At 39.7% G+C, this 24,620-nt stretch overlaps 1 protein-coding gene and 1 long non-coding RNA gene across 19 annotated transcripts in view; one reads left to right on the forward strand and one right to left on the reverse strand.

Annotated features, from left to right (window-relative positions):
- Nucleotides 1-24,620, forward strand: part of ttll10 (tubulin tyrosine ligase-like family, member 10) — a 37,712-nt gene that overhangs the window by 678 nt on the left and 12,414 nt on the right. Inside the window, exon 1 of one of the 9 annotated variants that reach the window (XM_042408014.1) lies at nt 21,580-21,901. The exons of 2 other annotated variants lie outside the window; for them this stretch is intronic. In XM_042408014.1, coding sequence (XP_042263948.1) covers nt 21,756-21,901 — 146 coding nt within the window. In that variant the 5' untranslated portion in view covers nt 21,580-21,755. 6 more of the 9 variants (XM_042408015.1, XM_042408024.1, XM_042408028.1 and 3 more) reach the window with 6 other exon arrangements.
- Nucleotides 893-23,414, reverse strand: LOC121895145. 10 transcript variants are annotated; one of them, XR_006095688.1, is made up of 9 exons: nt 21,726-21,817; nt 21,569-21,647; nt 20,401-20,517; nt 14,968-16,893; nt 14,666-14,709; nt 11,360-11,537; nt 10,987-11,082; nt 2,654-2,796; nt 893-930 (listed from the first exon to the last, which is right to left on the reverse strand). It is a non-coding gene; the product is annotated as an uncharacterized LOC121895145 (long non-coding RNA). The 10 variants fall into 10 exon arrangements; XR_006095690.1 differs by lacking the exon at nt 893-930 and adding an exon at nt 11,167-11,281 and having other exon boundaries at nt 996-2,796; XR_006095692.1 differs by lacking the exons at nt 893-930; nt 21,726-21,817 and adding an exon at nt 23,261-23,414 and having other exon boundaries at nt 996-2,796.

Consider the following 24,620-nt stretch of genomic DNA (forward strand, 5'->3'; position numbering starts at 1 on the left):
ACCGAGTAACAGCTGGTCTCCATGGCTCCTGCTCTCCCATAGGTTCTCATGGGACTGTGTTGCATCTAGTTGCTTCTTTATGATTGGCTGAAAGGATGAGGTGGACCTACTAGATTTGCGTCTGGAGACTGCAGTGTTGACAGAGCACCCAAATCCAAAGGGTGTGTTTGGATGGTTGTAAAACCCTGGTTGAGCTTTGAGAAAGCGAGTGTGTTAATGTGTAGCTCTCGCACAGTGACAGAGAGGCTCAGATAATGTTTAGGCCTGTGGACTTTGATACCCATTTCTTCCTGATTCATACAAATGAATGAAATCTGCTGATCATTTACTTGCACAAATTCAGTCTTAGGGCAGGTTTCTGTGTCAGCACTGATGTGGGTTTTTTCCAGATTGGGGTGCCTGAGTATTCAGCTTCAACCACACTTTCATTACTACTACTAAGTACAATAATTTATCTGTAGGTCATAATAACCTTTACATTACATTGCACTGTTGATTATTATCTGAAGTTAAAGTTACTGCAGAGGAAAACCTCATTTCTGTGTTCTATATATTTATGTTACACACTGAACCTGTCGCTCAGGCCTGGTGTTCACTATTAGTGACATGCAGTAATTGCACAATAGATTGTTATCAGTGTGGAGGGAAATTGGTTTCCTCTAAAATGTCTTCTCTACAGCACAGTTACAGTTGAGGAAGCTGTGCATTTCCTGCATGAAGAACAAAAACTACAGATGAAACCAAGTCATTAGCTTTAACTGCATAGTCAAGATCACATGCAGCACGTTCACTTAAACCATTCACCGAGTAAAACTGTCCTTTTAGGATAACTTTGTTCTTTTTTTTTTAATTATTTAATTTTATTTCATCTTTAATCTTTATTTAATTATGCAGTCTCATTGAGATTAAGATCTTGTTTCCAAGAGAGACCTGAAAACAGGAACAGAAACATTCATAAGACATGACAACAATCAGCAAACAGAAACACACAAAAACACAATCGACAAAGAATTCATAAAATCATTTGCAAGAGTCATGAAAACATCAGATAATAAAGCTTTAAATCTCCAAGAGGAATGAAAGACTCAAGTTTGAGGGCAGTTTGCAGTTCATTCCAAATTAAAAGATGCATAATACCTGAAACCAGTTCTGCCAACATTAGTGTGAACATGAGGGGTATCTGAGGTTACGTAGTTACTGGATCATGTGCTGTAGTTATTTGATTTAAATGAGAGAGGAGATGTGAGGTAGTTTGGAAGCTTTATAGATGAATATCATGAGCTGGTTATTGTGAACATGATACAAACCTTTACTCATAAGTATCATTCGTTAGAGACTTTGCTTTTCCTGCTTTTTGAGATCTTTTTTCTTGATATTCTTCTCCCTTGAAATGATTTTGTCCTTTGAGTGGGCAGGTTGAATATCTTGGTACCTCCCTGACCACCTCACTGCTTAGGTCAGATGTATATTTTGGCCGTAGTCATCAGCATTACTAAGAACAGTACATTTTTGTGAGCTATAAATCTTACTTAATTGCAACTTTTTTACATTGCTCAGCAGTAAATTACTGCCAACAGACAGTGATGGGAAACAAATGCTTTTATGATGGTTTTACATGCTGAAGTCCTGCAGAGACATTACCAGTAACAGTGAAAACTAAAAGCAGATTGTTAAAAGTATCTTTGGATGAAGCTGATTTATGTTCATTATGTAAAGAAACAAACACGATCTAGTTTGCTGCTGTCAGAGTAGAGTTAGATTCATCTTTAATGATTAAGCTTAATGAATTATTACAGCTGTTACTAATCAAAGGATACAACAAAGAAAACTTGAACCAAGTGAATCCAGCAAATCAAATATTACTAAAGTCTGTGCCGTAAATATAGAAACAACAAGCAAACACTGATGTGCAGGATGTGTGTTTGAATGAGAAGCGTTCAGCCTGCTGCTGCTGCTGCATCTCCACAGACTGACGATTTTTCAGAACAGACATCTGATGATTTTGTGGACATTTTGGTTGTTTTTTTAGGGTTCAATGCTGAACAGACTTTTTCTTAAAAAGTGGATTAATGAGAGATGCTCCTTGTGGCAAATTTATCAGAAAAGTAGACACCTCTCAAACTGGCCCTATTTGTGAAAGGACTATTTCAGGCATATAAAATGTCTCCCTTTTGTTATTTGAACATCAATAGTTTTTTAATGCATTAATTAGAAAATAGCACAGTAATTATCATAATCAAACAGACAAGTTTGACAGCTTCTACGTGCATCTTGCAACGTGTGCAGTCGGGCCGGAGGTGACTTTACAACAAAAACAGAAGCATAGTCACTGGAAAATCTGTTCTGACATGGTGGTTTTTTTTTCCAGTTAAGCTAATGATGCAGAGACTTCTGAGAAATGATGCTGTGTGGTAATTACACCAAGGTGTTGCTGTTTATTTAACAATTACATATTGATTTTTAAAAACCACTTCCACTTACATGTAACCAGATTAAATTCAATGATTGACTCCAACTTTTCTCTTCAAGGTGTCTGATTTAATCTACAGTACAGTTTTGTTTTTTTTTAATCATAGCCTTCTGTCACACACAGAGGAAGTGGAGAGGTACAGTGCAGGTAAGGATGCTGGGTGGAGGAGGGCTGTGTTTCTACCTTGGTAACTGGCCCCAGCGGGTCGTCTCCTGGCTGCATCTTCACCTGAACCCTGCCTCTCCAGAGAGCCTCCACATCACAAACACATCTTGCATCATTAGCAGGACCTGCTGTTACCCTGCAGCCAGACCCCATGATACACTCTGTGGGAGAGATCAGTCGTTACCCAACACACAGTAAATGTACTGTACATGTCAGGGCTTTATATCAAACAGTAAGACAGAAAGATGAACCTAGAAAGTTGCTACATAGTAAAATAGCATTGGCAGTGAGACACTGCATGAGACTGAGGACAAACTTTCATTTATTGCTATCATTTAACTTACTGTGTAATGGCCCCTTCTGCCTAAAAATGACCTTTCTGACCGACAGTATAGTATCTGTATATCAAACAACCATGTAATCAGTGTCCACATGGCCAAATAAATCATCAATCGTATGGAGATACTCAGGCTGAGGTGGTTAGATGACACCTGCTACAGTTTGTTCCAAAATCTGATTATTACATTATTACAGCAGATGTAAAGAGGCCTCATTTATGTGACCAGAGTGAAGCTGTGTTCTGATTAATCTTTGGTTCCCTCTTATATAGTGTCACATAGCGCTTTCCCACCACAGGAACTATTCCAGGAACTCAGGAACTTTTCCAGGAACTCAGTGACTTTTTTTTAGGAACTCAGGGATTTTACCTGCATCTCAACTAGAGGAACCAGGATCTAGTTCCTCTGATAGTTCTTGCCCCCCCCCCCCCCAAAAAAAGTCCCTTCTGCAAAGGTAGTACTTCCTGATGACCGAGGAACTATTTGGGTAGAATTTGCCGCATGATCGGTCAAACACAGGCTTCGAAGTTGCTACAACAACAAGAGCAGTATTCATTCAGACAGTGAGTGAGCGGACAGTGGATGACATTTAGTATCAATATTAGGACTAGGGGAGTATATTTCTTGCTTACTGACGTTAAAAAACAAACTGATGTTGGTGATTTCCCATCAGTCACGCAATGGTAAACTACAAGAATGATATATCTGTGTTGATGTTTCATCATGAGTGAAAATTCTCTGGTATTTCATCCGTTATTGGTCTATTTGTCAAATCTTCACGGTTGTTCAGATGTGGTGGAACGGCAAACAGGATTGTGCAAAAAGGACATTTAGTTCCGGATTTAGCTCCATGGACGTCTTAGTTTGTGGCACCATTTTGTTGGAAAGGTCCAGTTGTTACCAAAACTAACTGAATATTCCCATTTCTTGTCAGTTGAAGAGTGGGTAACTTCTAATGCAGCGGAAAAAATATGCTAATACTAACAGGCATTTATTGATTCTGGCAAATGACTGCATGTATAAATAATACTATATGAGTTTGACAGAGAGAGAAAAGCAGTAACATGTTTCCAAGTCATTAGCAACTGCATAATTCCTTTCTGTGAATTTACACACAGCAACTGACTATTGACCCAAATGATTATCAGCTGCTGGATGATGTTTCCCTCTTAAAATAATTTCTGCCCTGAGGACGCTAAAAGCCTCATGTAATGGGCACTCACAACACACCTTTGGTTAAAACCATTCAACATTTTTCAAGCTTGGATGAATTCAACACACACATGAACTAAAGCATACTCCTCTAAAAATCATCGTCATTCCCCTCATGCTAATGCCTTAGTAAACACATTACACAGCAAGCTAATTACATGAGACCAAATAGAAAGTCTTTTGGAAGAAACAGGCAGGTGTGTTTGGAGATGGTATGCTATCATAGTTCCTCATAATGCCCTCAACTGAACACACACAAATCCTTTAAAGCTTGACAATACCAAATTTTGCCGTGAGGCAGGCGAGGTTGACGTGCTATTATAAGTAGGGCACAATGAATGATGACCTTGAGGTCAGCATTTACGCTCATTTCCTAAACAAACTGCAACGTCTCGACCGTGAATGACTGAAACTTGACCCGGGCCAGCAGCTCTGCAGGTGTGTTTGACAGGTAGAGTCAAACTTAAGAGAGAGAGAGTATGTGTGTGTATGTGTGTGTGTGTGTGTGTGACTGCACATGTAAGTTAAAGAAAGTGAGGAATCCATTCAGAGATGTTGATCTTAACCAAATAAAACTTTTAAAGGATCTCCCTCTGATATATGCAGAACATACGTCTATAATAATGCAACATAAAAAGTCATGAAGTGTCAGATACTCTCATACATGATGGGAACAGTGACACATTACATACTGTAGATTTAACTGTGAAGTAAACAGGAAACAAACAATTTCACACGCATGAGTCTTTATTCCTACAGTATAGGCACGTCCTTAGTTGTGGTACTTTGTAAGTGAGCCATGAAAATTTAAAAGTCTTTGGTGCATTTCTAAAATTCTTGCAAAATCAAAATGTGAATCAGTGCTACCTGCATGCAAATACATTAAAGAGGAGAAGGGTGACAAGATTACTTAAATAACTGTGTATAAGTCTCTCTGATACACCATGACTTATCATTACTGCTTCCCACCTAAGATGGTATTTGTATTTTATATGTATACCCTGCAATTAGCCTATATAGTGATAGAGTGAGGATTGATATGCAACAAGCACCCTGTCTGCACTGTTCTTATTCTTTTGTCTATAGTAGATAAGACGGATTTGAAAAATCTCTCTCCATGAACCTTAATCACATATTCTCATTTTTTATATGCCAACTGTCCCACCTCCTGCACATGTAAAACCTGTTTTGTGAATTTTTGGCTATTTGTTTTCAAATTTCTGGCACCTGCACTCAGGTTTCTCAATTTAACACAGGTGGATGGAAACTTCACTTTCAGAAAATGGTGGCATGAATGACGGATAAATGTTTATAATGTCCACAATGAATGTCATTCAATAGCAATTGCCATGTGCCATGCAGAAAGTAGAATAACATTTATACAGTACAGTGCTGTGTAGAGACGGGTGTTTGCCTTCAACACCAACGTCTTTCTTTTTAAGACATTTTTCTTATTTAACTGATCAACCTCTTTGCTTGACATTAACCAATTGCTTTTAGCTCCTAACATGTACATTACTTTAGGTATAATACATTAACACTGAAGGAATAGCCTCTAACTTTTTTTTGCAGATCTGTACAATATGAACATTGTGTCAGATAAGATCCTAGAGGCAACATCTCTCCCTGAACGTGTATTTTGTTTATGATAAATAGATGCACAGGTGGGGTTATAGAATATGTATGGGTATTACTCCATTTATCTCTTTGCTTGTCACTGATGTCAGACTGATCACAGCGGCAGTTTGGCCTTAAACCAGCAGATGAGCCAAACAGGTGTGTTGTGGAATAAGATGCAGCAATAATTGGTATGCCTCACTCCGCTTCTCTATGGCAACTGCCCCATTGGAGATTATGGGATACGACCGCGCCATCCACACACACCATCCCGCCCTAAATCCTCCGGGGCCAATTACCCGCTGCTGGTGGCAGGCGGCAAGTCAGAGCACGGCTGTGGCTGCTAGACCGCTTGTGTGCACTCTGCTCCCTTGGTGATTCTCTGGCTTTGTGAAAAGAAATGATGCCTGTATCTCCTCACAACCAGGAAAAGACAAAAGTTCAATAGTCAGTTTTAAATATTTTAATGCAGAAAACACATAAAAAGTGATGTATTTCATATTTTCCTTATCTACTGTATGCTAACATAGTGAGTGGGCTTTGCTGCCCCGGTAGCGAGGCAGACAGGGAGCTAATTGGTGAGAGACTTGGTAGAAATCAGTGGTTGAGGGCTGATCAGTGTAATGAGGGGCCTTTAAACATCACACCTGGGCTAAGTCCTCCAATTTTCTCTAAGACAATGTAAATCTCTGTAATTATCCCATAGTCACCTGAGCAGAAGGGCAGGACAAGGAGACAGGTGGATAAAACAACAGAAAGGACTCAACAGACAGATGCTGCATATTGAGTGATAAGGCCTCTAATTCGGGAAAACCCACGAGAACAGCGGCTATTATTGGCTTTACATTGTGTCTATGACCTTTCAGAGACCACGGAAAGACTGTTATACATTATTCATCACTGATGAATATGTTATAACACACAGGATATTTTTCAAGATCAGTTTCATGGGCTGTCTGGTATACAAGGTGTCTATTTACTACACAACACGAAAAGTGTCAGCATACAGCCTCGTCAGAGTGCCCGTAATCACAGTGAAAAACATACTCAGTGGTGTTTTACTGGTTTATTAATTGTTGTCCGTTAGTCCTTTCATAGTTTGTATCTCCAGTGATCAAAATACCAAGTGAGGAGCGTTGACATAAACTCTTATTTGAGTCCGTCTGCATGCACACACTATTCTGACTAATGGCTGTCATGCTGGTTGAAGTTTTATAGAGGACAGCCTCTGAATATGCAATATGTAATGTCCTTATTGTGTGTGTGAAAGGGCAGGTTCACATTTTTTCAAGACTGCCCTAAAACAATAGTCAAGTGCCCAAATAAACAATGACACATGTTGTTCTTGCTGTAATCATTCCTCCTGTTCATACTGACCATCAGAAGATCCCTTCATAATGCACTAACAATGTAAGTGATGGGGGATAAAATCCACAATCTATGAAAAAATAAATCTAATATGTATATATATATATATATATATAGAGAGAGAGAGAGAGAGAGAGAGACAAAAAAAGGAATCATAAAAGTAAAACAAATACAGTACAGCCTGAACCATATCATATCATTCCTTTAACGCCACCCACACCAACCCTTCCCTCAGACTCCTCCAGGCAAAACAATACAAACTACTGCTAACAAATAGTAAGAATTCATGTCACATTAACAATTCACACTGATAGTTCACAACAGAAAGTGATCAAATAACAGAAACACAACATTAGAAAAAAACAAAAACAAAGGACAAGAAGACAATAAATGAACAAAAAGAAAAAGTTTTAAAATGTTTATTTGAAGCTAATGTGAGGCTTCAGTCGTCTAAACGAGTCAAATCAAGTCGATATCTTTCAAAGTTACAGTCTTTTCAGTGCTAAATTCTCTCTTTTTGTTATGATCCTTCCACTGCAGTTGAACAGGAAAACACTGTCCATGAAGACAGTTACTTTCTTTTTACTAAAAACACTGTAACTGTGAAAGATATTCACTTTATTTGACCACGTTAGACGGCTGAAGCCTCATATAAGCTTCAGATAAACTTTTAAATCCATTTTTGCATAAAATGAGGACTGTGGATTTTGTCTCACATCACTTACATACTTACAGATTTGGAGGGAATATTCTAATATCCAGTATGAAAAGGAGGAATGATAACAGTGAACAAGACCTGTTTCAGTGTTCATGTGGGTACCTGACTGTTGTTTTAAGACAGACATGAAAAAGCCTACCCTTTACAACCCAAAATTTTCCTGATACTATATCAAAGAGGCAGAGGTTGAATGATACAAGTTAAACATGCCCAGTAGCTGGGCTGTGGGACTCCAGTCAGTCTTGGTCTTGAGACTTTCTAATGTTTCTGACATGTCCTGCTCTTGTCGGTGTTGTGACTTTGCTCTTTGCTCTTGACTGAGACCTTTTTTTTCCTGCCCAGTGTCTCTCACTGTTCTCATAGCAGCTGCTCTGTTGTCAGTCAACTGTCAGTTTCCCACAGAGACATAATATTTTTAATATCACCTGCACTGCTCTACACTGTCATTTACATAAAAGTCTTTGCCATGTAACAAACAAGCATCCTCATTTTATTTGTGTACTTTGATGCACAAAGGTGCAGAAAGATATCATACTTTAATAGTTAGCTTGTAACGTTGTGCAAGTGTTTCCCTTTGAATATAATTGTATTTGTTTTTCTCAGAGTTTAAATGATAGTTTAAGCAAATCATGTAAGCAAAATTATGTTTTTTCTTGTTTCCATCACACTTCAAAATGTTCTCAATCAAAGTATTACTGAGTGATTGAAGTTATATCACAGGTGACTGAATATGAACAACTGTAAGACAACATTATGAAGAATATTGAATGTGCATTGTTTGGTCTTTTGGATTTGGACTCTAGTTAAGTGGTCTAGACTTACAGCCCCGTCCAGCACATATCCAGGTTTATTCTGAACTACATATCATTAAAATATGAGACATTTCAATAGTGCAATATTAATATGCACGAGTACTGAACCTGTTTAAATACAATTTCAGTATTTTAGGTGTATAACTGAACAATTTGGTTGAATGTGAGATTATCTCAAGAACATATATTACAGTATCTTGACCCATTTAGCTCAATTAAAGTAATGAATACCTCACATTACTGCCAACCAATATTCCAACTGATACCACAGTGTTTTACATATTTAAGTCTGTTTCCTTCTCTCCCTGATTACCTAGTTTCAGTTTATTTCAGTACTGTATAATGTAATACACTATGATGTAATAAACTATACTGATAGATGCACAAGATAAAAAGAAATAAACAAAACAAGGAAGCACAAGTTTGGTGTGGTTCCTTATAATTAGGTAATACTTTTGAGAGACTGATTGGAAAGTCTGACTACATTACAGCACAAGAACAATGTAACTTTGACAAAATCAGGTGAAAAAAGGTCATGGGTGATGATGTTACATAATGATCGAGTCATGCCTTCACTTCCTCATGGTCACATCGTGTAGTATGATACAGTGTGGTGCCAGAGATCAAGTATGTCCAAGTTTAATGATTAATTCATAGTTATGTTTAAGATTAAACTCACAATCGGTAATGTTTTTAGGAGACTAAGCGTGCCCTCAAGGTCACCTTGTGTGTGTATTGTGATTCTCACTTGGCTATGCACCATAAAAGCTCCATCATGACTACAGTTGAAGGCCTGAGGGGAGATACATGTCCAGTTTTACTAGTCACCTTGGATACTGATTGCAGATTAGTGAAGGGCTACATGGAAATGTTCTGCAACCGCAAACAAGGAAAGATGAAACAAACATGAGTCATTGTTTTCCTTTTCTCAGTTGACAAGCTGTGACATGGCTCCAGACTGTGAACCACACGTCTGCTGTCAGATCACTGTAAAGACAAATGCATGCAAACCGCTGCTGTTCAATAGCTTATTAACGCAGTTAAAGATAATAATTTTCATTCAGTTTTTTTTATATAGGTCTCATCTCATCTTTCAATCTGCAGGACATCTGGTCCTGTAAGTACATCCAGTACACAGACCAAATCAGGGTTACAGTGTATCAGTGAAGACATAAAACAGTAACTAAAGGGAAATATCATAAATCACAAGCCATATTGCAAAATAGAAAAAAAAAATCCTTTATACAAGGAAAAATGCACGAAACACATCATTTTAGGGTGTTGTTTCTTGATATTTCTGAGCATGTGTCTGAAAGTAGATGTGTTTGCTTCTGTGTGTTTGTGGCTGTTGGGTCAGTGCTGCTGATGGATGTCCTTACATCCTGCCTTGCGTGACCAACCAGCCAGATAGCCATCAGTACCCAAATAAGTTCAGGTCAGGCCCCTGTGCTTCACTCCAAACCTCATTTGGTATGCAAATGAAAAGCCTGAACAAAGCAAACCTTTCAGAGAAGAGCAATTTACTAACTGCTCCCTTTGAAGAGACTGAGCTTCACTCAGGGTTGACTTGGTGAAAGACAGAAAAAGCTAATATGTTACTTAAACATATTAACAAGTGTAAATGTGGTAGTCAGAAAAGATCAGCAAACTATGTTTAGTAACATTCAATCAGCTAAAGAATTGTGACTTTGGAAGAAGCATTTTATCTGAAGTTGCTGCTTTCTTTTCATTTTCAGATTTTTTTTGGGAGTCTGCAGTCTGGATACATGTTTTCTGGGGAGAAAAGATAACCAGTCAGCATGAATCAGCTCATTATCCTCAGTACAATTTGTCCTGGGGCTTAGCACGGAATGACATATAACTTTACTGCCATAACTATCTTAGATATTTAAGGTAAAACTGATTGATTGGTGGATAATGTGTGATTTTACTGTACTTTGGGTCAATATTTCACAGACTGCTGTTTGTTTAGGGTTTACAGATTCAAACAATCGCCTTCTTCCATCTTTGCCAACGTAGTTCTGCAGCAACCTGTGCCACGCCCCTGCTGAAACAGGATACGACTCTGGCATTGTGCTCATTGTTGAGAGACTAATCCCGACAATTACACCTCGAGACCGAAAGTGGCTGCCTTGCCCAGCATCCAGCCAAGCCCTGGCCAGCCTTTGGATTAGGCTCCTGTTTGCCCTTAGGGGCCAGGAGCCCCACCAGCCTCTTGCCGCTGCTCCCCCACCTCCCACAAACTGACCTCAAACTACTGGTGTGTCTTTCTCAAGTTTTACTCACCTGCACTTTGTTCACCTGTCATTCCCGCTGTAACTCAGCCAGGTTATTGTTGGGACAAAAAAGGTGTGTGGACACAAAGGGAGGTAGAGGGAAGGCCTGGGAGCAAAGGGCAGGTATTTCAGGTTATGGCAGATGTATACAGCTGAGAAGTAGGCAAAGGTTTAACTGATAAAACCTCACAGATGCATGTTTTTGAAAACTTGCCCCCACAGTATGTCGGGCCTCATGATTTATCTTTCTCTGCTCCGACAGGATGGGTGTGTTTGGCAGTTGGGGATGATGGTTTAGCTGTTGTCTGTGTTGTAATAGGAACAGAGGAGGTCGTTCCCACAGAAGCTTGAGCTGACATCATAAAAAACACACAACAAGGTACCTGGGGGATGATGGGGAGGGTAGAGGTGAGCGAACCGGTGAGGTGGGAGTCGGAGGGTGGGAGAGTGGTGGGGTGGGGGGGAGGTTTCGTCTCAACCACCATTGGCCAAAGACAGCATGGGGGACACACCTGTGAGCGCCAGAGGCTAAGGAGATTGGCTGCGACCTGAAAATTACACCTGTGGGGGAAAAGGGGAGGAGGGGGGTCAGGCTACATGTAAACCAAGCCCTTTACAAATTCTGTCTCTGTCTTCTTGAGGAGCTTAACCGCCTAACACCGCCGATGAGAGCTCCTGGAAAAAAACAAGTTCTGCTCGGGCAGCAGGAAGAGAGCTGACGCGCTTCAAACTGGTTGGTTTTGTTCCGGGGTTTGGCTCTTCCTCCGACTCTACGGCTGCATCTACCTGAAAGGGACAGCTTTTTTTTCTTTTCCTAACCGCCGCTCCAGAGGTCGACTGTCCTTCAGCAAGAGCAGGAAAGAGGAAGACTAGCCAACGAGGCGTCAAGAGCCCTCATACAATGATGCCTCTTGTCTTGGGTTTCTGGCTCGGTGACCACACCTGGGAAGGACTGGGTAAATTCACGAATGTGATCCCTTCTTTGTCTTCATTCTCCATCTTTTAAGACTTGAGCTGTCGTCATAACCTGTTGCTCAGAGACGGCATAGTTAAAACTTTGCGGACATTTGTTCATCGGCTAAGATCAGGAAATGTGCGGCAAACAAATTAGGTCATCGTACGAAGCCCTCGGCGATTGTGTGCTGATATAGGAGGGTCTAGGTAGTTTCGATGGGAAGCGAAAATAATGCGTATCAAATTCCAGCTCCATTTAACCAGAAAGAAAGAAGAGGAAACAATAGAAGCCAACGCTCATTCCTAAACTGGATAGACCAGTTGGGGCAGGTAAAGGCAAACTGCCAGACTTGTCAAAGGATATGAAGACAGAGGCTGACTCCGTCTTTTAGAGCGTAAAATGTTCTTTACAAGGAGACATCCACCAAACAACGGTATGAAACAGCTTTACAAATTGATAACCTAATAGCAATAGCTGATTAGTTTGAACATTTTATTGTTAAGAGATAATTCAGAACTCATTTGGCAACTTTTCTCTACAACCTGTTGAACTGTAAATCCCTGGTTAACTTTTGAGATTGAGAGTTTTCGCCGCCTCTTTGGTTTTTCATTTTTAAGCTAGAGATTTGATTGAACAATGCCTGTTTCATGTGCTTTTGAAAAGAAAAGAAAAAAAAAAAGGCTGTTATGAAGTGGATGGGTGTCGGACGTAAAATGTCTGCTCATCCGTTTTCCTTGCCTCAGAGGTTTGTCTGCAAGTTGGGACAGACAGCGGCGTTGGACTTATTAGAGCAGAGTATTTCCACTGGAGAGAGGGTATACATTATTACGTTTTCTACGGTGCTCCTAAGACATTTTTAAGCAGATGAGTACCGTGGAAGTCTGGGAAGGAGAAGAGAAAATGGAGGGAAAATGTCGACCGTATACTGTACAGCGGTGGCTGCAGAGCGAGGTGGAGGATTGTGATTGGGCGAAAGAGAAACATTTGTTCATTTCTTTCATATGCCTGAATAGCTGCAAGTCACATGAGTGCTAGTTGCTCTGCCAGTGTGTGGCAACAGGGCGGGAAGCGCAGGGTAGAATTTCAACAGAAAGTGAGATTTAATAACTGGGAGGTCAGATGAAATGGTGGACTGATTTTTACATTGTTTGTTCTAGTTTGAGTCACTGTATTGAACTGTAGGGGAACTATAGGTCTTATCACCTCATGGGGTGAGAGGTTAAGTTAAGGCTGCGGTTTGATTCAGCTGATAGGGTGAGTGACACTGCATTATGGGCCGGGGCCATTTTAAAAAGTTAATGCTATGCTAATGTTTGAAGAATGCGGATTACCTTTTTTCATCCAGAAGCCATGATGAAGGATTAGCTAATATGATTTAAGATATTTTCCCCTTTAACAGATGCAGTTTTACATTTTGTGCCTTCCTTAACATAGCAATAATGATTTTAACTTTTAAATTTTTTACAAATTTTACCGGTTTATATAATATACTAATATTCAGAACATAAAACAAAAGTAACCTGTCAGTAAGGAGGAGGGGTGGACAGGTAGCTAGATTAAAATATGTAAAAAGGATTAAGTAGAAAAGGAAAAGTCCCTTTTGATAATCAAATTTGTTGAATATTTTAGTCCTTATTTGAAAGATTCAAAACAGAAAGGTGAAAGGATGCTGAGTGAGGGGGGAGGAGCAACCAGCTCTAAAATGACATATGTAAATCTAGTCCAACATTAACTTTGCATTTAAAAACACAACCAAGTAGCTTTAGTTGCATGGAGTATCACGGCCTAAATACTGCTGTTACCTGGCTGCTCCTCAGTAGTCTGAAGGCCCAGTTAGGTGACGCTGAGATAAGGTCCGGACTTAAATAAGGTTTTGGGTTTCCCTGCCATTGTTTTCTCACAAAGACAGCAACTATTGATTAAGGGCCAGGCCAGTTTACCTATCGGGCTGTTCGCTTCACAGCGGAGTCACATTCCAGCACAGAGGGCAGAGTTACCTGATCACGCCTCACTTCCAACAGGCAAAAAGCGTGGGCAGCCGTAAGCGGTTAAGACTCCCACTGCACAGAGCACCAGGTACAACAATGGGAAAAACTGCAGTATATAGCCATGGCTAGGAGCAGCAGAGGAAGTATTTGGACGAGGTTTGTTGGACGTAGGAGTTGGCTAGATATTTCAAAAGGTAACATAGGACATGATCTACTTTGATCAGGTCCTGTTATTCTCTTGGTCTTGTTTCTACGAGCTTGAATTTTCCGGGCTAATCTTTTTTCACTCTTTCTCTCTCTCCCTCTTTTCTTCCTCAGAGGGCCTGCAGCACTGGTTTATAATGCTGATGATTAACTAAATAGAGTCTGGGAGAGCAGGTCTGCTTGGCTTTCTCATTTCATGGGGCCTGACTGACTGGGAGGAAGACGGCGCATTCTCAGGCAGCGGGCTGGAAATTCAAGATCTTTTTTCTCTTTCTTTTTCAGCCCCCTCCCTCCAAACGTGCTCACTTACTTTGGTTTTGTTACATTCTTTCCTTGGGGTACCTTTCATGACGGTAAGGTTACAGGTGCATTCTCCATTTTCCTTCTCCACCTTCTTTCCCTGAACTTTTCCCTCCCTTATACTCGCTTTTCTTTCTCTCTCTCTCTCTCTCCCTCCCCCTCTCTCCCTTGTGCTCTACTTTTGCACTGCTTGCAGATGACTGGAAACCTTTTCTTTCTTAATGAACACGATAATGTCTCACCTTTTTGTTTGGGTTTCTGTGCTGAGAGAAATTCCTTGTTCTTTCTAAAGGATTAAAAAAAATTGCTTAATATATTAGGACAAGAGCAAAAACCTACACTCAACAGTCAAATCTTTGTTGAGAGAAAAGGCGAACTCTCCTTTGCTAACCATTGATATACTGTATATCTATTGACTGTAGGTTCAAAGTATAATGACTAGATAATGGATAAAATACTTCTTTAGTGTTTAATGGTTAAGTGGGAGGATAATTTCATATTCTTAAAATGGCAGCATGGGGTGTGAGGATTTCATGCGGTGTACCTGTGAATGATCCACCTTATTCAGTAAACGAGGGCTGTTTCAGTGACCTTCTGCATACACGGCGTCGGCTCAGGTCGAGCCGAGCAGCATTCCATCAGCCTTTCATCACTCAGCAAACACAAAGACAACAGCTTGAGAGGTCCACCAACGGAAAACAGAAAAAAAAAGGGCCTTCTCCTTTCCTCTATTTCATAAAACATCTGTTGAAATGGACTTGACAACACTGCTCTATTAGAGCCAGATCAGTATGTTGCAACATAAAAACACTATTCCCGTCTGCCGGGTTGTGACGTGGAACAGAATCAACTCCCCGAGGCTGACGTGCTTTTCACTCGATGGTATTTTTGAGCGTATATGCAGCGTGCGGTATTTGAAATTAGTAACTGCCATGTATTGTGTGAAAAGCAGCCCTCCCATCCTTGCCGTGCCGTAGATTTAGACTAGTCGGAACAGGTTTGGGCAATCATTAACAACTACTGTGGCCCAGTCTTCTGTGACAGCGAGTTTGAGCTGAAAACCCTGACCACAACAAGGGCTCAGCAATAATACTATAGAGAGGTGGTCTCCGAATACGGACTTCCCCACTCCTATTTACAATGCTATTTCTGGGCCATACATGGTTCACTTTTTAAATATGATAAATATGTTGATGTTTGGGCTGTGTTTTGTGACACTTATTTAACACTTATGTACACATTTCCCTCCATCATAAAGGTTGAGTTCCCCTTTTTTTTCTCTCTGACAACCGTATGAAAGATTAGGTTGTGTATTGTTCGCACACACATCTGCTTTAACAGATGTCACATTCATTCACTCATTGGCTTTTAATAACCTTGCAAAGATATCGCATAATGTTCTATCCAAACCTTTATATCACTGAGTGCTGTACGCTATAGGAGTTTAGTTATGAGATGTTCTGTGTGTTTGGGTGATTATCTCCATCTTACGAGGCAGCATTGGATATCATCACTTTCTCTAATACTGCCTGGTAATGATGATGATAGTCATCTGCTGACTGCAATCAGACAAACCATTTTAGCAATGTTAGCAGCAACGTGCACCTGGCTTGGCTCAAAGACGTGAGCAGCAACAGAAATGGCTCTCAGGATCCATCTTACCTGACAGTGCTGGATTGTACAACTGTTGTTCTAACACTGTCTGGTAACGATGTTTTCTGGGTGACTGAAAACCTGCGGTGACTTTAAAACCAAAGATGTTAATGACTGCTGAAACCTTCTTTGATGCTGTCATTGATGGATTAACCTTAAAGGCACAGTTGGCTCAGTATTTTGAGGTAGTATAACTGGAACGTGTGTCACTTCCTCCTCAGAAGTTAATTTAAATAGTTGTGCGTCTTTTACTATATATTTGTCTGTATAGATGCCCCTGGCTATGTCGACAGTCAAAAATAAAAAGGAAGAGCGGCACAGATGACGTACAGTGCTGACAGATGGGGAATCCGTTTGTATAAAAGCACATAAACATTTATGTCTGAGCGTTTCATTTTCAAAACTGTTAGAGACGACTAGTGTTGAAGGATTCCTGTTGGGAACGACAAAGAGTAGATCTGTTATGCAGTAATGGTCCTAAAGGTCAGCTATTGTGTTTTTTACTTCTTAACTTACTTCCCTGTAAAAAGAAAAAGGAAAAAAAAAAAAAAAAAACTTTTATGGCAACCCCACCCCACCCAAGTTAAAGAATAGCAGTCAGTTGATGGTTCCACCGGTCCTGCAGGGCCTTATTTCCTTGTTCCCTCCCCTAAACAGCGTTGGTCTTTGTGTTGTATGGCAGTGATTGGTTGGACTTGCCTTACCTGCGTGGCACATCCTGAAACTGACACATGAGCTCACCTGAGAGGGCTTTACTGGTAAAAAACTGAGCTACACATGCTGTGGCCTCCTCCCAGCTCCTGAAGGCTTTTTATCCCTAAAAACACAATCAAATGATACCTTAGAGCCGACACAAATTAAACTGTATTGTGTTAGTTAGGCTAAAATGTAAAACGTGTGCCGTCGACTTTAAAGCAGAGCTGAGCTGTCTGAAGAAGTTTTCATCAATGTCTGGACAGAAATGTGAATTTAATGGGTGAAGCCCTCAAACAGATATCAGAAACAAAGGGAAATAATAGTCATAGAGCGAGCACAAACTAGTGTTTGTTTAAGGAGGGAGAATTACCCCGCAAATATTGAGCCGCACCTTTATTTGCCCACCCAGCTCCATTATCCAAACCACAGAAACATGAAATAGCCTTTTTTTCCCCCCTTCAGTCACCCCTCTTCTTTGTGTTGCCGTCACATATTTGTGTATTGATGTAATAAGGTAGAAAGATTGGAGCAGAAAGAGTTTACCAAGCTTACTTTGCTTCTCTCCTTTGTCTGTTTACTCGTGGCTTTTATCCTCTCTCAGCATGCTTGGCCAATTTAAATATATTAACGAATGAAAACTACAGTGTAGCGTGTTACAGAATCTTTAATTGCAACCAAAAGAGGAACTGCTCATTTCAACCTGTTTCTGCTACACTGCTCTGTTTCCTCCGGCTCTCTTCTTCCTCTTTGCACAGGTGAAAGCTCAGAGGTCATCCTTCCAGCCTGTTGATAGGCGTCTTACCAGACATGGTTAGATGTAATTATTGGTGTCTAATACTGTCTGGTAATGCCGTCCATTAAATGGCATTACCTTCCGCTCTCTTACTTCTCCTCTCTCGCTCTCGTGCATCTGACATGCAGTGTATTGACAAAGGGCAGTCCAGGAAAGCATGTTAACATATTTATAGTTGTGGCAGATGGTGATGAATGATGATGACTATGGAACTATGATCCTCGCACTGGAAGATTGATTGATTTCTTGGGGTTTCTTCCATGTGACTTGAGTCAGAGTTTCTCCATTGAGCAGCTGTCCAGGATGCAAGTGTTGTACTTATAGTAGGAGCTTCTTTTTTTGATGAATGCTGTGCTGTAAATCTGCTTTTAGCAGGAATGTTAATGTGAATGCCATGAAAAAAAAAAAAAAAAAACGTATTATAAAAAAATGCTTTTATCTGTTGAAAGATCTGTTTTCTTCCTCTTAATGTAATAACTGTAATAACTGCATTCCTTCTGGGAACTTGGCTTTTCTCCAGGTACAGTAGAACAATGCGCACAGTTTCTGAAACTTCATTATCTATGACTAACTTTGTACATAACTACGTTTATCATGATGTGATGTTATGTAATGTAAAAGAAAAAAATAAATAAAATGGGATCAAATTTGAAATGTCTCTGAAGTTTTTCTAAATTCACAAACACATTTTCAGAATCTTTTTTTTTTTTCTTCTTCTTAATACAATTTATTCAGATGTCTTATGTGCTGGCCCTTTGTAGCAGTTTCTCTGGTCATTGTGAACTCGTCCCTCAGCCAGACCGGAATGCCAAGCCCCAGTCAGGTGTGGATCAGGTTACCACTGAACAGAGCTTCTTTTTAAATGCCTCAATTTACCCATGAAGTCCCCCCATCAGCTAAGGCCTCATTGTGTCCCGCTCTATGGCAGTACACAGTAGGCCAGCTTGATAAACTGAGAAGCACAAGGTGTGTTTTCACTGCCAGGACTCAGGCGACTAAACTTACAGTAGACTACTTTTGCCCACATTTGGTTACATTTGCAGACTTAAAGGGGAGAGTGTTTTTTTTTGTTTTTTTTGTTGTCGTCTCCACTGCTCTCCTTCTATCTATCTCTCACAGCAACACACACACACACAAAGCCAACAGCATGGCTGCGGTGTTTAATTAGGCCTGTTAGCTCAGGGTTTCAGTTGGCTGGTTAAACTCAGCTCTGATTTTATCAGTTGGAACACAAACACAAAAACCATTTAGCCGTTTAGCATAACAGGCCCCAGGCTTCATTGATCTCCCAAGCTGGGGAGGCTCACACTCAAGCATTTTCACATTCAGTTTCAAGAAATGACCAGAGAGAACAAACTTTTCAGTCAGACAAACATTACATCTCTTACAGTAATATCCCTGACATAATGTTAATATTAATGTACAGTCGAATCAAGCAATCTGCCCTTTAGCTATATGAAAATGAGCTTATTAGCATTCTTAGCCTGTTTCATGTCAGCCAGCCATTAGCCAGCTGTCTTTTTTTCCTCCTTTCTAATATAATATTGTTCTTAATTATTCACAAACTGTGTGATTCATGGGTGATTAAAATGGTGTCATATAACAGCTTACACAAATACAGAATCAAACCCTGAGAAGAAGGTGACAAAAGCCAATTTAATCATTAATCTCTGTGCACCGTTCACAGCAGAGTCACCTTTCACAGGACTGTGATCAAAAGACACAAAATGGCATCTGCTTACCAGAAACTACAATGCAGAAAATTAATTTGGCCGAGTCTGTGTGTATAGGCCTCTGTAAAACACTACAAAACACTATTATGAGACTGTGTTTAAATGATAAATGTTCATAAAACTATGTTTGTAGTATGTTGTATGTAGTTAAAGTCAGCAATATAGTTTTCTGAATGCTGATGTAGACAGGTATATCCATGCTAAACAGGAGCACATTTAGCTATATCACACTACTAATACCACACTTTAAATAATGAAATTAACTATTACTATTATCATTATTATTCCCTTTAAATATATATCTATGTATCTATCTATCTATATGGATACATTTTTTTTCTGGGTTTTTTTAATGACCAGTTGGGGCGGGTCAGAGTGGAATTTGAGGTTCATTTCTGTTTTATGACGAAGAACATGACCTGTCATCATGAGAATATTTACACTGTACAATGTCTACAAAAAGATTTTTGAAAATGGAATATACCAAAAAAGAAGTAAACTTGGTGCCATAAAAATCAAAAATAAGAAAAAGTGATCTTTTTTGTGTAATGCAAAACAGAATATTGTTTTACATTTTTATGAGAGGTTCTAATACGTTAGTTAAAGTGATGACATGTATGTCTTTATATGATATGTGATTAAAAAAAAAAAAAGTAGTTTTACTCCACATTTTTCTCTAGTTTTCCTGTTATGTCTTGACTCTTTTTTTAACAACCAGAAGGCAAACACAGACCGGTAGATGTAGCCCACTGGATGGCTTATTTTACTTTTTACTGGAATTTTACAGGATTTTTAAAAATGTTGACCCAATATGCAAACCACTCAAATATTTAACTATTACTAAAAAAAACAAACAGGATGGCATATATTGTTTGATAATAAAGACATCTGACCGAAAATATGTTAAGAAATTGCTTCACGAGAAAACATATTAGTCTACTTCCATAAATTATCCTGTAAGTAATCTTTCAACCCCTGTGGGTCTCGGCTTGTTCCCAGGTTATTGTTTACTTTGTGATGACATAACTTACAATGCAGTGAAGAAAGACGCTGAAGTTAAACAGTACAGTAACAGCAGTAATTGTAATTAGTTACTTCCCACCTTGGTGACCTCACTCCACTGAATCACATTCCTGACTGGCAGGAAGCCTGTAGAGGATTCCTGCGCTGGTCTGTGCATGCTTGGTGCTGTCAGACCAGATTCCTGCACCGCTGCTGGCTGTAGATGAAGAAGCAAGAATCACTTTGCTAAGTTTCAGCTAGGTTTGCCACTGAGGCAGAACAGCGGCACAGCAGAGGCTAAACATAAAGACATACCTATAAGTGTGCTGATGATTTAACTGAGGAGCTGTCACGCACTCAAAGAGGAGTAAGGTCAAAGAGGTCGTCAAAGAGTAGTGGAATAGATTAATGCTTAGTAGCATTGTCGGACTTAAATATTTTATTATGTGGGAAAATTTGTCCTCCATATTTGTCCCATCCTAATTATTTAGGAGCAGCCGCAACCCAGTGCCTAAGTACCAACTTCAAGACCAAGGCCAGTGCCTCAGTTAAGGACACAGGAAGAAGCATCTTCAAGCACCACTGCAGTCTGTGTCCTGTATTAAACTTAGATGATGTACGTCCAACACTTCACTTACACGTGTGTGTATATGCCAGATAAAGAAAAATGGCATGTGATTATCAATTCCCTGTATACACCTATGTGGAGCTGGCATGCCGGTCTATTGCAGATAACGAAAATACTATTTTACTTCTTTAAGTATGTAGGAAATGTCAGGTCAGTCCGCCCCTGCTGGACTTGTCAGTTTCCCCATATTTTTTTTCATTCATCTCCTATCTCTAGTACATATTGTAAATGATGTTTTCAGATATTTGACCATCCATGATGCTTCCTTGCCAAAAGTTGCTCCCTTAACATTGAAACTGGACATGTTTACTGACATTCATCTCAAATAAAAAAAGGTGGACCACTAACATATTTAACACTGCTGGGGACTGTTACTACAGGACTGCCAGGTAGCATTTTAACATTTGGAAAGACAGTATTGAATGTAACGTTAGCAACAACAATTTAACTTACTGTCCTTGGGAAGGACAGTAAGTTAAATTAAAAACATGTAATGTCAAAACATTACAGAGACAGCACAGTAGTGTTCACATACAAACAAAGTTGGGTCAAGCAGCAACTACCAACTGTTAGCAGTAACAGCTTGTTTGAGCAACTGTGGCAACAGCAAATAATGCAGTATGTTACAGAAACTACTCACTCAGTAGTCACCTGCTGTCCTGTTAGCACTGGTTGTTTCTTTTTCTTCTTAAAACTCACACACCTGCACTGCCTCTGTCCTGGTTTTTGGAGAGGAGTAAAAAAACAAGCACCCACACTGATGATAAAACATAAAATGAATAAGTAAAGTGGCCTACCTGAAATGAAGGACAACCAATATCATAAAAATGACAGCTGCAGCACTAGCATTTTCAGACTTCAGGCTCCACTTTGACACCATCCATCAGCAAGACAAGCCGCAGCAGTTTATATACCGAGGAAAGTCAAATCTTTGGCAGTTTTGCCTCCTGCAGGTAATACTAGATGTGAATGGGTGAGTTTGTAAGTGAACTGCTCCACATCTTAAATCAATGTTCATAGTTAAACTCTTATTCTGTATGCTAGCTTAGATCTAGCAGTCTGTATGTTTCATTTCCTGTGCGATAGGCTGTGGCTCCCTCAAACATACTGATACTTATAAACCACACGAAGAGAAACGATTGTTAGGTTGTATGTTTCATGGTAGATTTTTACACGCTAAGTATTTTGGTTCAAAGTTACCACAGTATCTCTGCTACATGTAGCTACTTTAGCTAATAACTGCTTTACTTAAGCTGTTAGCTAACAGCAAAGAAGGAAAACAAAACAACTATTTGATTAAAATGTAATTTTGAGAAAGAAGCAAGTAATTCTTCACATTTGAGAATAGTGTTTCATTTCCACTATCAAAGAATCTGCTGATTCTTTTCTCAATTTATTGTTTTAACCATAAAATGTCAAAAAAATAGTGTAAAATGCCAGTTATAATCTCCACATTATTACAGTTGTTTCTTTTATTTGACCAACAGTCCAAAACTCAGATATGTGTTAAGAAAACAGCAAATTCTCACATTTGAGAAGCTGGAACCAGCAAAGGTTTGGCATTTTTGCTTGTAAAATGACTAAAAGGATTAATCGATAATCAGTTTTCAAATAATTTTTGACCCATTGATTATTTAGCTAATAGTTGCAGCTTTTGTGAGAGGCTGGAACCAGGAATTGTTTGTATTTTTCATTGTTAACTCACCTAAATGTTGAATAAAACTTTTAAAAAGGTAAAAAAAAAAGAAAAAAAAAGAAATAATTTTGACGTTAGCTTGCTGGCACACTTTTTGGCAGCTATATCGTGTGAGTAGACATGTTAGCTTTGTGTTGTTTTAAGACATGAAGACTGGCAAGCTGAAATACTATAACGTTAGCTTAGCTAATGCACACAAACAATCCCACGATTAGCGCATTAGCACGCTTGACAGATATATTTCTAATATGCTCCTCCTGTCACTGTGGACAGGTCTTTCTGCAGAGTGCAGCTGCGTCTCTGATGCTCACTGTGCACAAAGTGTGAAGGAGAAAGAATCAATGTTGTCCATTTTTTATGGATACATGTATGGTCATTTGTAGAGCTAAGTATATGATTTACATTTTTACACATAAGATACATTTCCCTCTTTTTCTATTTCTTTTAAAACATGCCTTTTTGAGGCATGTCACAGCAGGAAAAGGTGTTGATACTCAAATCAATGATGTTTTAGGGTCCTGGAAGTTTGCATGCAGCCTCACTGTGATACTTGTCAAATACAGTTTTCTGTTATCAGAGATAACAGCTTCTTTCCCAGAGACTTTACTGATATATTACAGATTTCACCTCAGCTACCTGTGAAGAGGCCTCAGCATTCACTGGATCAAACTCTTCCTCTTTAGTTACAGCATATTAATTCTCTGTGATGGAGCATCTCTTCCTTCGCTACAGTTGCACCAACTCTCCCTATTCACTCATGTTCTTGCCAAATTATGTTGCAGTATTATCGGTGAGTCATTTTCCATCTCAAAATTCAGTGGTATTCCTCCTGCGTCTTTTCATAGCTTTAGAGGGTGTAGCCAACATACTGAATGACGCAAATCCAGGAGGTTGCCATCTGAACGCATCACGTCCAGAAAATGCACGCTTGATGCATGATTCTCTGCATTTAGAGTGACTGCAGAGACTGAGGCAGCTTTTCTCCACCATCCATCATCTTATATAAAAGTATGAAATACTAAAGCTGCACAGAGTACATGAAGTCTGTATTTAAAAGCCATATCAGTCATTTTTACATGATGGATATCACTTAGACCACATTAAACCCAAGTTTTCCCATGCTACTAAGCAATTTTGTGATGACTCATCACTACCGTAAGGGTGGATCTGAAAAAGTCACTACCATAAACCAAACTCGACAACACAATTTGCTTCAGTAGAGTTAAAGGCCGAGGGAAGCCTGTGGAGGTATTGCTTCAGCAAGAATAGCAATCAGACACTTTATTAATGGAGTTTTTAGCATAATGGCCGGCTTAAAGAACTAGGTTGTATGACATGTCGTCCGAACAGAAGGCCAAAGTATTTATAGCTGTTCTAAAAGTCATCCATCTCTCTTACACACACAGCAGAGAGCGTTCACCAGCAGTGTGTGAAAGCAGCAAGCAGCATCACAGTTTAGGTGCTCAGTCACCTGACGTTACTGTCTTAATAACAGCATTTTATTTGGTATGATAATGATTATTTAGTGTGAAAATACTCTACTACTCGTGTTGTATTTAATTAAAATAATCTCATAATATATATCGGCTCACACACTTTCACATCTTGGTGAAATTTGATATCTTTGTGTCTCCATCTTGCATTTGTCACCAGTGGGAATGAGAGGATACAGACCCTGGGAACACGATGTTGCCCCCCCACCACAGCAGCCCCCTTCTGCTTTACTGGTGTAATTCTGTAAGGAAATCATGAATAGCGGGAGTGAGAGAAACCCTATTGAGTCAGGCCTTTCTATACATCGTAACTTAACTCCATTCCTTCCGCTAACACCTTGACAAGGAGAATCCCTCCAAATAATGGGTTGTGTAGGGACACCATTGCTGCAGGCTGCATCCCTGTAATTGCTGAGCACTTCCTGGTGCAGGAGGCAGTTGAGATGACATGGGAATGGGCGAGTCTCCAAAGACACACACGCCTTATGTTGTCACCGCCCCGA

The sequence above is a fragment of the Thunnus maccoyii genome, chromosome 4, assembly GCF_910596095.1.
Source record: "Thunnus maccoyii chromosome 4, fThuMac1.1, whole genome shotgun sequence".
Lineage (NCBI taxonomy): Eukaryota > Metazoa > Chordata > Actinopteri > Scombriformes > Scombridae > Thunnus > Thunnus maccoyii.